The sequence below is a fragment of the Theobroma umbraticum genome, unplaced genomic scaffold, assembly GCF_002168275.2.
Source record: "Theobroma umbraticum cultivar Fairchild unplaced genomic scaffold, ASM216827v3 scaffold_44.0, whole genome shotgun sequence".
Classification (NCBI taxonomy): Eukaryota; Viridiplantae; Streptophyta; class Magnoliopsida; order Malvales; family Malvaceae; genus Theobroma; species Theobroma umbraticum.
Window position 1 is genome coordinate 3709639 of NW_018397255.1, and position 12685 is coordinate 3722323.

Sequence of the window (12685 nt, forward strand, 5' to 3'; positions counted from 1 at the left end):
GCTATGCCATTAGAGTCTCTAGCTTAAAAGGCTTAAGACTTGCTATGGCATCACGGATAAAGGAGGAATAAACCGTCATCTTTCAGAAAAAAAAAGTGGTTCTTTTTTCTGTTTCTTTAAATTGATAGTTTTGGCCGAGACTGCTTAATTCCAATATATAAAACTTCTATTTCAACTCTTTAGCAAACTGGTCACCCTTATGTACAAATGTATTAGTTTTAATTTAGGGTTTGTTTTCATCTCAAAGGGCATTCAGATTTTTTTGATCCCATGATTAAACTTATATTCACAACCTAGTATGGTGCCATGCTGCCATCCTTTATCTATTTCCTAGTGAGGCCCAGATTGATGAAGCCATTGGTTCATTCAACGTATTCTATTGGGTGCAGCAGTATCATATATGGCAGTTTATCTTATGACTAGTAAATTGAAATTCTTTCAAATTTTATTTGTGTGGAAGTTGCATATGTGGACTCCCTGCAATTTAGAAATTCAATGCCGGTGACTTGTCAGTTCACTTTCAGAAGAACTTTTATGTCATCCATTCCTAAATGATGGCATTGCATTTCAACAATTTGGAAGTTTGAGAAGATAGGTACAACCTGTGATGCAAAAGATAAAAGAATATTGGTTTTGATCATTCTCTACTTCAGTTAAGTACAGCTACATTGGGAGGCTGCAACATGGAGAATTGATTTGTTTCTAATTCAGACCTTTATAAGGACAAGAGGTGGCTCTGGCTGCGAGGAAGAAGCTGCCCACATGTTATTAAACTGATGTGGTGACATGAAGTTCGAGGAAGAAAAAATTTAAGATATAGTTTCAAATTATTTAACAGTTTGAGCCTCCTTCTTTGATATGTATTTTTCTGAAAGATGAAGTCAAGTCTTTGTGCTGTAGGATCGGGCAGACTACATTGAAAACAAAAAATGTAAAAGACTGAACCTATCATGCAAAAGGTGAAAAATATGAAGCAATGAAGCTTCTTTCTGTCCTCTCCCTTCTTTGTTCACTCTAGAAAGTAACCTGATATATTTTTTATTCCTCCCCCTTTTCTTCCAAAATAAGTTTTTATTCCAGTTTGTAGAAACATGTCAAGCAAAGGGATTTCATGTTATTCAATCTCTCTAATACTTGTTAATCATTCGAAAATTTAGCGAACACAGTATAAGAACACGTAGATCTCATTAAAAATGGTTAATTTTTTTTTATGGACGAGATAGTTTTGTGCAAACAATATTTTATTTAACTTTTTGATTTGCACGTACATGGATTCCTCGTCCTCTGATAACTTATAGTGATTTCATTGTACTGCCACAAACAATGTCAGACTGGTCATTGCACTGATTATACTTTATCTAGATCATCTTGCCAAGAATAATTTTCTTGTAGACTTGAGGTTTGTTGAGGATGAAGTAACATGAGTCCGATTTCCTCGCAACAGTCTTTCTTGGGCTTCTGCAGTTTCATGGAATATACTTAGATTGATGATGACATGAAAAGATTTCTAGTTGATACAGAAACTGTGTTTACCTTTAATCCTTAGATCTATTTGGTGTGTCATAATTTTGTGGCTCAGGTTGGCTTAGTCGAAGATGAACGGGGACATGTGAACCCTCTCCAGAGTCAAAACAATATGAAGTTAAGGCATTTCCATCTGATGTATTTACATCCCTTGTTCCATAAACCTGAGACATGAAGCAACATTTATTAACTCATTGCCATTGTTAATTTGAAATTATGTAGTTTTAGAGGATGTTAATTTGGAATACCTTCTTGTATAATTCCATGTTTTCTTTGCGCATAAGATTTACTTTCTTGTACAGTTCCACATTCTCCTGATGTATGACATTACCCTGAAAAAGGTGCAAGCACATTGTAAGTATAACAATTGAAGTGATTCTATATAGAACAATTTAACAAAACATGGCAAGTTTGATTGTTGAAAGACCCTTTGGCTCAATTCTTGTATTTCGTCAGTTAATATCCGTTCCTGCAAAAGTTAAAACAAAAGCATGTCAAGTTTCATGCATATGCTTCAAATTGACTGCCACGCATAAATTCTGACATCTGACCTTTTTCATACGAACACCCCTCAAACTCATCTCCAGTTGGTTCTCTAGATTCTGCAGGTCTTCAACACTCAAACCATGAAGCTGTTCACCCATCAGTTGCCTGCTTTATCAGATCATATGTGTTGGTCAATCACCAGATTTTATGAATTAGGTCTCACATCCATATGTAAAATATAATAGAGTTACATCTTTATTAGATCTGGTAATGTGGTTGTTTTCATAACGCTTTCTTGAACTTCAGTGCAAGATGCTGTATGCAGTGCTTGTTTATCAGTGGCTGTAAAGATCTGGCGAAATTTGGGCATACGTTTGCTACTTTCATTGTTGATTGGTAATTTGTCCACTTTATCTTTTCTGAGTCCAGGTCTTTGGCCAAACAGACTCTGAGATGGATAAAGGATCTGGGCAGTAATTTTTTGTTCCTTTTGTTAGCTGTCTGAAACTAGCTTTACGGTTATGCAAAATGGTTATTTGAAATGTTTGAGCCTGTTGAATGGTAACCTCTCTGTAGGAGGTCTGAAGTCCATGTACAGGTTAGTACATAATTAACGAACATTATCATACTCTTTCCTTGTCACAGATCCATCTTTGTTGGAGGCGGAGAGACTATACAAGCAAAGATTGCGTTGTGATTGTAGTTACCTCACAGTTCTGATGGGTATTTTGACAAATTGTGAACCTTATGGATGTAATTTGATGAATTGTGAACTATTATTTCTATATAGTTTATTGCTTAAAGAGAAGCTGAATCATATTTAGCAACTTAAGCATCAAAAACCTTTGCTTTGTTGTTGTTCCATTGACATTATCATTAGGACTCACTCCACTTTGAAATGATTGAATAGAATTTCTTATGTTGAGGAAGCACCCTTTCAGAGGTACTTAGAGGTCATATTTTGGGAAAGTGAGAACATGGATATATAGCAGAGGCTTTGAGGTCTTCAAGGACAACAGAAAAATGGATTTGGGTTGGGGGCAAGCGGTTTTTGCTGAAGAGGGTAGTTTTGCTATTATGATTTATTTCAAGTTAGTTTGGCTGTAATTTTTCAACAAGGTATGCTTCCATTACATAGATGTGGCAAATGCAAGTTGGGAGTCGTGTATCTCCTGGTTTATCTTTGTCAGGAACTTTTCCATGGTAAGACTAGAGAATGAGAGCCTCTTAAATATCTGAAGATAGGAGAAGTTAATATACAGGTGAAATGGAGATGCAATGGGACACTGTTTAAGATGTTTAGAAATTTATTCCATGGTGTAGAGCATAAACTGCCTAAGGTCTTGATCTAGGGTAAGAGCATGTATATGTTGAATTCTATGGTTATTGACTTTGTTCCATGGTTAACCGGCAAAGATTTTTTTTTTTGAAGAAGGAAGGAGTTTCACTGATCAATTCAGGGAATCCCTGTAACTTACAAAAGGATCTGACTTTATGTTCTGGTCAGAACCGAGATGGCTTACAAAAACCAGCCATTACAAAAGAACTATGCAAGAAGGTTTCCATACAGTCTCAAGCATCCAAATTACTCATATCAGACAACTCAAGACACGTAACCGGCACTAGTTGAGAAGGGTGCAAGGAACATATAAATGGTGGCATGAGTTGTCATGTGTGCCTTTTATGGGACAATTCTGAAGCTGTGAGGCATTGTGCAACTGGTCATGTTAAGTTCAGCTTTTGCAATGCCTTCTAGAATCTCCATTGTTTTTTTCTTTATTGTTACTTGTTTCTTACTTGCTGTTTTTATTTCCTTCTTTTGCCCCTAAATTTCATGCACACTGAATTATTAATTACCTGTGGTATGCTAAATCATTTCAACATTTCAAATATCAGCAATATGGATGTATATTTTTTCTTTCTCCCATAGGTATTCTGTATTCTTGCATGTTTTCTTCATCATTTCTGGAATATTAATTGATGTTTTCTAGTATTACAATACTACTTTTCTCTTCTTTATCCTATTTTTATGTGTCTTATGCCTGAAAAACTGAAAGCATTGTAAAAGATAACAGAGGCTACTTATGTGGCTAAATTTTTTTGTTTTAGAATTTTGTTTCAGGATAAGAAATATTTTAAACAAAAATGTTATGGTATTTTAAGCTCAGAGACAAAAATGTACCGGTGGTTTTCCTGCAAATTCTGTAGTTGTTGCCTCAAGATTGCAGCCTCTCTTTGCCAAAACTGGCAAGTAAAAACAGTAAATGTTAGTTTACTTGGAACATAAGAAATTTATTTTCTTCATTCTCACAGGAAAGTATGCAAAGTGCTTTTTAATAACATATTGCGAAAATGATGATATGACAGTAATAAGATTGTTTCCTTAGCTTTTAGAGAGGCTTCATCATCACACAATCTGGTTGGAAATAGTTTAATACTATCATATAGCTTTTCTATGGTTTTCATTTTAGCTTTTGGGTTAATTAAAGGTTTTTCATAATTAATGTGATTTTATTTGTTTATATATTTGTAATGGGATCCTACTATTCAAAGGTATGAACTCAATTGGTTCATACCTGAATTAGTTACATTATTGCCAGCATGACAGGTTTATGTTAGTGAAGTATGATCACTTGATTGGTGCTTTTCATTATTCAAAAATATATTTCTCAAAGAGACTCCTAATGAACTGTTACGGTTTGCATTCTGCTGGGAATTTTTGATAGTAGAGTTACCTAAGTCAACTTGCTTGGACTTGGTGCTCATCTAAACTAGGGTTTGTAGTGTACCTGGGCTTCTAAAGGTGCTTTTCCTCAAAATTTATATTTAATGCTGGTAATAAAGCTGCCCTTGCATATGCCTGCTGTTCTTGTTGGCTGACTGTTCTAGTTTGGTGCAGGACCAAGGAAGTCTTTTGTTGACAATTAGAGATGATCAGCTGTTCACTTTACCATTAGAAAGATGAATTTTTCTCTAGGAAAGGTGACTTTTGAAACCTTGGATTCTTTCGCTTGCTGCAGTTTTTACTTTTGTTAATATTAGACTGCCAATAGACTATGATTATATGTATAAACATATGTTCTTTTAGAATATTCATTGCTGTCATATGCTGTTATTTTTCTTGACAATAAGATATAGCATAGTGCATTACCCACTGCACAAATGCAAGTAGTTTGTATATATATACATATATATATATATATATACATATTGAAGTTATTATTATGGCAAATAAACTCTTTTTGACACAATTTCCTGTAAATTTAGGTAAAATATAACGCAAATTTATTGTAGTTATGTGTAAATTTCATTTCACCTTAAGATATTAAACAATGAGTGAATGAAATAGCATATGCACGATTAATCTTTTCCATTTTTTTTTCTTTTTCTTCCATAGCATGTGTGCAAACAAAAGCTAATTTTAGCATACTAATTCTCATACATACAGCAAAAAAGTGGTGAGAGCTTTACCTTCACCTCTAATGATGGATTCAACAATTGTTGTTGTTCCTCTCTCAAGCTGTTATATCTTTCAATAACTGATTTCATGCTGGTAAAAGTCAATAGAATAATCAGGGGCTTGCACAATTTTATCTGTTTCATCTAAATACAGCAGTGTGAAATATCAAATGATTTATTATAGCATCATTGTAGAAGAAAGCAGTTCTTTTCAGTAATTCTGAAATGCCAGTTATTACTTGATATATTTTCCCTAGTGTGCATGGGCTTTTATCTATTTTTCACTTCTGATTACATGAGAAATTTCTCAATGTGCTTAATTGCTACAAAACGTGGATTTTCTGGTTTTAGTTAGTCCTAAAATCAAGGTTCTACTAACAAGTTAGAGGATATATAAAATTGGATTAAGTATAGTTTAAACACTATTTTGAGAAAGGTTTTTGTGTAAACACTGATTAAAGATAGTTAAAATACCATTTTAAGAAAGATTTTTGTATTTAATGCATTATATTCACCAAATTTAAGAGGACACGAGGTATTAATTGCAAAATTTCTTTACTTAAATATCACCGTAACTGATGCCAATATTAGCATTTCCTTTATATATCCAACAACCAAGGCTAAGTTCTAATTACACTAACTCGTTACTCACATATCTCATTTAAATATTAAATATAAGAAAATATTTTTTGCTTTCTTATATCAGTTATTAAGTTACATAGATGCCTATCAAATAAAAAAAAAAAAGTAAGTCACATAGATGAAATATGTGTTGTGTTCTAGTAAGTGTTAGCTCTACTTAAAGTTTTCAGTTAGTTTTACTAAATTAAAGTTTTGCTATTCGCAATAAGTTGTACTCAATGATTAAACGTCAAACCTCTTTTTTTTTTCAATAAATAATATAAATATTTTTAATGTAAGCTAAGGATGAAATTATCAAGATTGTGGCAATAAAATAATTGAATAAATGTTAAGAAAAATGAAATAGAAAATTTTCCAAAGCGTATTAAATAAAGGGCAAAACAAAATTGTATATAATTGGTTGCAAATGAGAATACACACACAAATATGCATGATTGGCATAAATAACTTTAGAAAATTGAAATCATGAAAAAGTAAATTCATTTCATTTAAACTATAATATGTATATATATATATATATATATATATATATAAAATCTTAGCTCTATTCTAGTGTCATCAATTGATCTAATTAAGTCCATTGAGAAGAGATACCAATAAAAAAAAAAAACAACAAAACTTGAGGAAGATAAAGTGAGATTTACCCTTTGCTTAGTGGCTATAAAATACCTTTAACATGAATTAAATGCTTGGTTCTTTAAATTAGTTTTCTATGTGAACTTTCCCTTTCGAGGTCATTTGAGGTCACTTAAATGAATGGTTGATACCTAATACTTTGCTTAATATGGTTCTTATAATATAGATAACTATACATTAAGAAATGGTAAAAGTAAAATAAAAGTTGGATATCTATTTATAATATTCTTTCTCTCGTGGAAGCATTGAACTTTAAAAGGAATAGGGTACACTACGAAAAAAGTTGAATCAAACTAGCATTTTGATCTAAAGTTGTAGAAGTTGGTTATAGATTAATTCAAAAAGCTAAGAGTGTGATGCAATGAACCCAACATGCCATGCCAAAATCTTTGGCTGCTAAGCAATTTAGTTCAACAAGCATTTTCTTGAGAAGGGAAAGTTTAAAAGAATCAATACTTTTGTTTCTTATAAGGAAAACGTAATGGTGATCGCTTCAGGAGGAAGTCATATGCATATCATCATACATTGATGAAAAGTATTGGATTAGAATGTAGAATTATAAAGTTTTTGTAAGAAATTGGAATTAAACAAGCAGCTTTTCGACTATGTTATGATATAGACATAAATCACATAAAACTTCAGCTAAAGCTAGCCGTATAATTTTGACTTTAATGCCAGCATGCAATGGAAATTGATGCAAAATATGAAATCAACAATATAAATAAGTAGCATCTTTGGATATATAATCTTTCTAGCAATAAGATCATGGAAAGAATTTGACTGGCTTGGTGCAAGAAAAAGCAGAGATATAGTCAAAAGATAACAGTGTTAACAAGTTGAAAAATAAGAATCAGCAGCAGCACAGGAAAAGAACTCATGAAGTGGGGAATATCTTTTGAATGTAAAAAGGGTGCATGAAAATGTGGTGTATAAATATACATAATAGGCATATATCGTATCATAAAGTTTGTACCATATCTTGGTTTAACTCAAATTGGTGATTAGAGACAGGTCTGGTTTGAGAAGTATCTTAAAAGTTTAGCAAAATTGCTCCCTCCTTTTAAAGGAAAACAATCAAGAAAAAAGAAAACAAATACCCCGTTGGATAAAGCTAGATGCTCTATATTGTTATTTATTTACAGCTTCGTCTAATTAACTATTTGTTTAGTGTGGTTGAAGATGCATTAGTTTAAATACTTGTTTTCCCTGTCAGAAAGAAGGAAGAAAGTATCAACATATCAAATCAACAAAAACTGGGGAGAATTAGGTAAAAGAGACGACCCTTCAATGGAAACCATGAACCCAAAGTCTGTATCTGGTTCATTGGCTAACTTATTAAGGGGTTATATGCATATTGTTTGTTTGATAATGGTCCATTTTCACCTTTTTATTGTCGGTGACTCAGTGTTCATCATGCTCCTTCTGCCATTGCTATCGTCTTTGGAGCACACCAAAATTGAATCCAAATCCCTTACTAATAGTGCATTCTTCATAGAAAAGCACATACTATTCTTTTTCCTCACTGGCCTACCGAACTTACTATAATTTGTCAAACATACAGTACGGCTACCTTTGCATTATTGCTGAAACTCCTAATCAAATCATTCATCTGATACTCCATTATTCTTCATATCTAGCCAGCTGATTCCTGCTTCACACCCTTAATTATTTTCTCAAGGGAAATGCCTCTACTCTTGTTCCATGTGAGCGGGGTCTTTGGAAATGAAAATTGTTTTTACAATTTCAAGATACATAAATTCTCACTTTTGAGTAATTCCTCACAACCAAACTTGCTACTCCCTAAATTCTGCTCCCAATTTTACTAAAGTCTAAGAAAACTGTAACACGATGCATATCCAATATATAAAATTGTACTTAACCTAAACTTTTATAATCACATTTATAATTTGAAAATTATTTCAAAGACAGGACTTATTGGATTGAAAAGGGAGAGCAAATTGTAGGTCACCTAGACATAGATCTTATGTTTATTTTTTTTAACCTTAACTTTATCACAAAGGTAATTTCATTCACAAGAAATATTTTTTCTTATTGGCATTCGCAAGAAATATTAAAGTGTCAAATAATTAATGCCAATTTCTTATATATTAGCTCAATATAATTTATGAGTAGTCATAGAAAATAACATTACCCTAGTCCAAAACAGATATTTATTTGGGGGCTAATTCTCAAGAAAAGAAAGTAATTATGAGATTCATTAAGGATAAGCAAATGAGCTATGACATGTATTTTCAATGTATGATTTATCATCATATATATATATATATATTTATAGATATAGGTACACAAACAGTAACTCTATCTATGTCCCTCCCATGATATATTTTGCAAATATTGAATTAACCAAAAATCAAGTCCCTAAACGTTCTATATTTAGGTTCAAACGCCATTAACATTCTTGATAGGTAAGGCTTGCAAAAATTGTACTGTTTCCTAATCTTTTGATATTCCTAGTGAGTGAGTTCTAAGACTTTGGCTATGCTTGACTAATATATCAGGTTCACTAGAATTTATTTCAGTGATATAATTACTTGTTCATCATTTAGGACATAAGATAAGATGCATAGTTGCATATCCCAAAGCTTTTTTATGCTTGGCTTGATTTTTACAGCAGATCAGACACGAAGAAACCTTGCTTTTCTTAATTGGATGCCATGCAATATCTTGCACGGCAAACCTCGACTGTATAACACCATTAATTGGCATAAATGTTGGTAAAGCAAAGGAAGAATGTTTAATCATATATATATACACATATATATATATATAAGAATCAACAATAGTGTCACAAAAATAATTAATTCGCGCGTTAAATAATACTGGCAGTCGCGAAAAAAATATAAGCTTAAAATGCAACATTTTTTCTATTGCAAAGGTTAAAAAGCAGAAATTAAGTCAAAAATTAATCGAAAGAAAGAAGCACATTAAACTATGATAACATGAGTAACTTAGGTTTTTCTTTAATGGTTGTTATTCTTACAACAAAAGATTAAAATTCAAGGTTGAATTTTTTTTCTCCTTAATCTCGATATATAAAATGTGGATTATAAAAAAAAAATCTATAACAAACTGTTATCAAACCTGGTGCTTGCAAATTCATAGAGCTTCCCAGTGCTGGAGAAGATCATGAGACCAACTTCTGCATCACATAGAATTGCGAGCTCTTTCGCCTTCTTAATCAACCCCTTTCTTCTCTTTGAGAAGGTTACTTGCCTACTTGTAGAATTATCGATCCTTCGAATAACAATCTTCCCTCTCCCCATCCTTTCTCCTTGTTGTTCTAGGGTTCCTAATAGTGCAACAAAGACAAATTAAAAAGAGTGAAAGAGTTAAGGGCAATCTTAGTGAATGAAAACCAAAGATTCTTAGCTTATTCAGAAGAGTAGAAGGAAAAAGCTTACAGGGTTAAGCCAATGGACCGCTTTCGGAAATAATCAGCTAGTGGTTAAGGTGGTCATCAAGAGTTTTATAAGTGAAAAAAGTGGCTTTTGTGGTGAAACTAGAGCTGCATATTGAGAAGATTAATGGGGAATTTGCTTATTGAGGTTTAAACTGCTAACTACGAATATGGTTTGGACTTGGAGCTGCGCAATACCTTTTAGGGAAAATTATTTAGACTGTATAGAATTCCTGTATTTTTATGGCTCCGTCGCACTTATAAGTCACTGACAGGTGGGAAGACCAGTAAATAATAGTTTAATCTTCCATTTTCAACCATTTTTTATTGGTTTATTGCCTCTGATAATGTTAGTATGTCCCAGGACCCAGGTTGAGTTTATCAACAGTAACTCCCAACCCAAAGCTGTAGCCAATGTTTGAATATTTTGTGACGAACCCTATACTAATGTAGCCAATTACATTACTGTTGACCACTTTTTTTTTTAGATCTTTTTCACATATGTGATAAAGTTTTTGCCATATATCAGAAAATACAACTGTAGGATATGGGATCATTTCCACGTGTCAGACAGAGCGTTGGAGTTGGAGAGGGGATTCACTCTTTTCTTGTAAAGTTTCCAAATATGGATAGGGAAACCAATTTTCTTCAATCCAAATGTAGAAGGCCTCATATATTTTTTTTCTTGGTTGTAGCAAGCTTTATTCTTGGTTGGTAGGTCCTGTTTCATTTCAATGTTGGTTCCAAGCAAAACCTTTACCCAAAATTAATTAGAAGTTTGAAACTTCGACCTACCATTTTTAAGTCTGTAAAAATGCACATGTTAATTTATTTCCAATGGGATTAAGAAATTGTCTTTTGTTTAAGAATAATTCTCTTTCTTTTCATTGACACAAAAGGAGGCCACTAAACTTATCTTTAAAATTTCTTTAAAAACTTCACATCCAACTATAAACAAAAGATTCTTGGGGTTTCTTTAATTTTTTTTTGCCTTATAAATGATGAAATTGTTAGGCTGAACATGTAAGTATTCTTTAGCCTACACAATCGTACCTTTAGTTTGCACGACCATAGTTAGTATTGGTGATATTAAAATGCTAAAGGTAGCAAAAAGGTTTTTATTCTTTAATTGATTTCATCATGTCCAAATTCAATTCAACGTGAACCTTGTGATCTAGAGAGAGATGAACTTGCAACTTCAACCTTTCATATCAAAACAATATTGATATAATTTTCTTGAAAGTTAATTTCTTGATGCAATTACACTTGGTGAAGAATTTTTTGTTTACTTCCATTAAAAAAAGAAAAAAAAAGAACTTATACATAAAACGAGTCAATGATGACTTAAAAAGTTCAAACTTTTTTTATTTAAATACTATTGTATGTTATTTTATCAAGGCCTTTGTCGAAAGCTTGGCTTTAACTTCAATAGAAAATGCTTATATATGTTTATTTTAATAGTTTACGTATGTAGACAAATCTCTTCTATGATTTGGTTGCCTCTTCCAACCCAAATACACCTAATGAGTATATACTTAGATGCCAAACATGGTTAGCAAACAATAACTTGCCAATTTTGAAGTGAAAAATTTAATGCATAGCTTCCCTTCTGTGGATCCACGACAAGGTTGCTTTAAAAAATTCTCACCATTTTCAAATTTACGAAGAAATAATACATTAATTATAAACTATTTTTATAAATAACATCTTAGCAAATGTTGTTATAATTATATTTTTCTTTTAATTAATTTAATCAATGTTTAAAAATACGGATTAACCAAACCCTTAACTTGATCATATATATAATTAATAGTGCATTGATTAAATCATAAAGCGGGTACAATGTGTACCAACATTATTTTTGGAAAATACAAGTACTGACACACATGTGAAAGCCTAAAATTAATTCACCATCCACCAACCGAGGGGGGTTTCGGCACGCTTGCATCGGCTTCAGCCTATGGGAAACATCCCGTACGCCCTTATCCACCAAATTGCGAACTTGGTTGAGGGAAAAGCACATTTCACCACAATGGACATGTAGCTAGGTTTCACTGTTATTATTATTATTATCAAATTTTAAACAAATTTTAGAATTCTTTAATTATAATTAATTAAGTTTATAATTGGGGGTTTAGGGAGGGGGCCTAGTCCAAGATAAACAGATAATTATAATAATGGTTTGGTGACTGCCTGTCACTAAACACCACTTGCCATTGGTTAATGCCAATGTGATTGGGATTCGTTGGACCAATAAGATTCGATCTTTCCCAGAAACTGAAACAAGTCTAGGGCTAGGGGGTCCTTAGATTAAGGAGAGCTAAATCCGAGATTTAGATTAATTTAATGGTAGCTTAAAACGAGCTTAGCCAGGTGTCAATCATCAACAAATGATATGTGAACATAGACCGAGGGAAAAGTTGCTATGGTCAACAATTTCCCATTAATTTATCATCCCAACAAATGGAAATGTCGCTTTTCTGAGTCATCCCACCATTGGAAATTACTCAAATTTTTTAA

The 12685-nt window shown here is 32.5% G+C and overlaps 1 protein-coding gene across 1 annotated transcript; it reads right to left on the minus strand.

Moving 5' to 3' along the window:
- Positions 1 to 15: 15 nt before the first annotated feature.
- Positions 16 to 10285, minus strand: LOC110429421 (MADS-box transcription factor 23-like). Its single transcript, XM_021445453.2, has 8 exons — positions 10170 to 10285; positions 9850 to 10057; positions 5482 to 5560; positions 4193 to 4254; positions 2076 to 2175; positions 1952 to 1993; positions 1773 to 1856; positions 16 to 1688 (listed from the first exon to the last, which is right to left on the minus strand). The coding sequence occupies exons 2-8, from the start codon at positions 10029 to 10031 to the stop codon at positions 1536 to 1538; spliced, it is 702 nt and encodes a 233-aa protein (XP_021301128.1). The 5' UTR covers positions 10032 to 10057; positions 10170 to 10285; the 3' UTR covers positions 16 to 1535.
- Between the last annotated feature and the right edge of the window lie 2400 nt (positions 10286 to 12685).

Coding starts and splice junctions, on each gene's coding strand:
- LOC110429421 (XM_021445453.2), bottom strand. CDS start 10,031: ATGGGGAGAGGGAAGATTGTTATTCGAAGGATCGATAATTCTACAAGT. Junction 2,176..4,192: donor AATTTGCAGGAAAACCACCG/GTACATTTTTGT, acceptor CTGATAAAGCAG/GCAACTGATGGGTGAACAGC. Junction 1,994..2,075: donor GGGGTGTTCGTATGAAAAAG/GTCAGATGTCAG, acceptor TAACTTTTGCAG/GAACGGATATTAACTGACGA.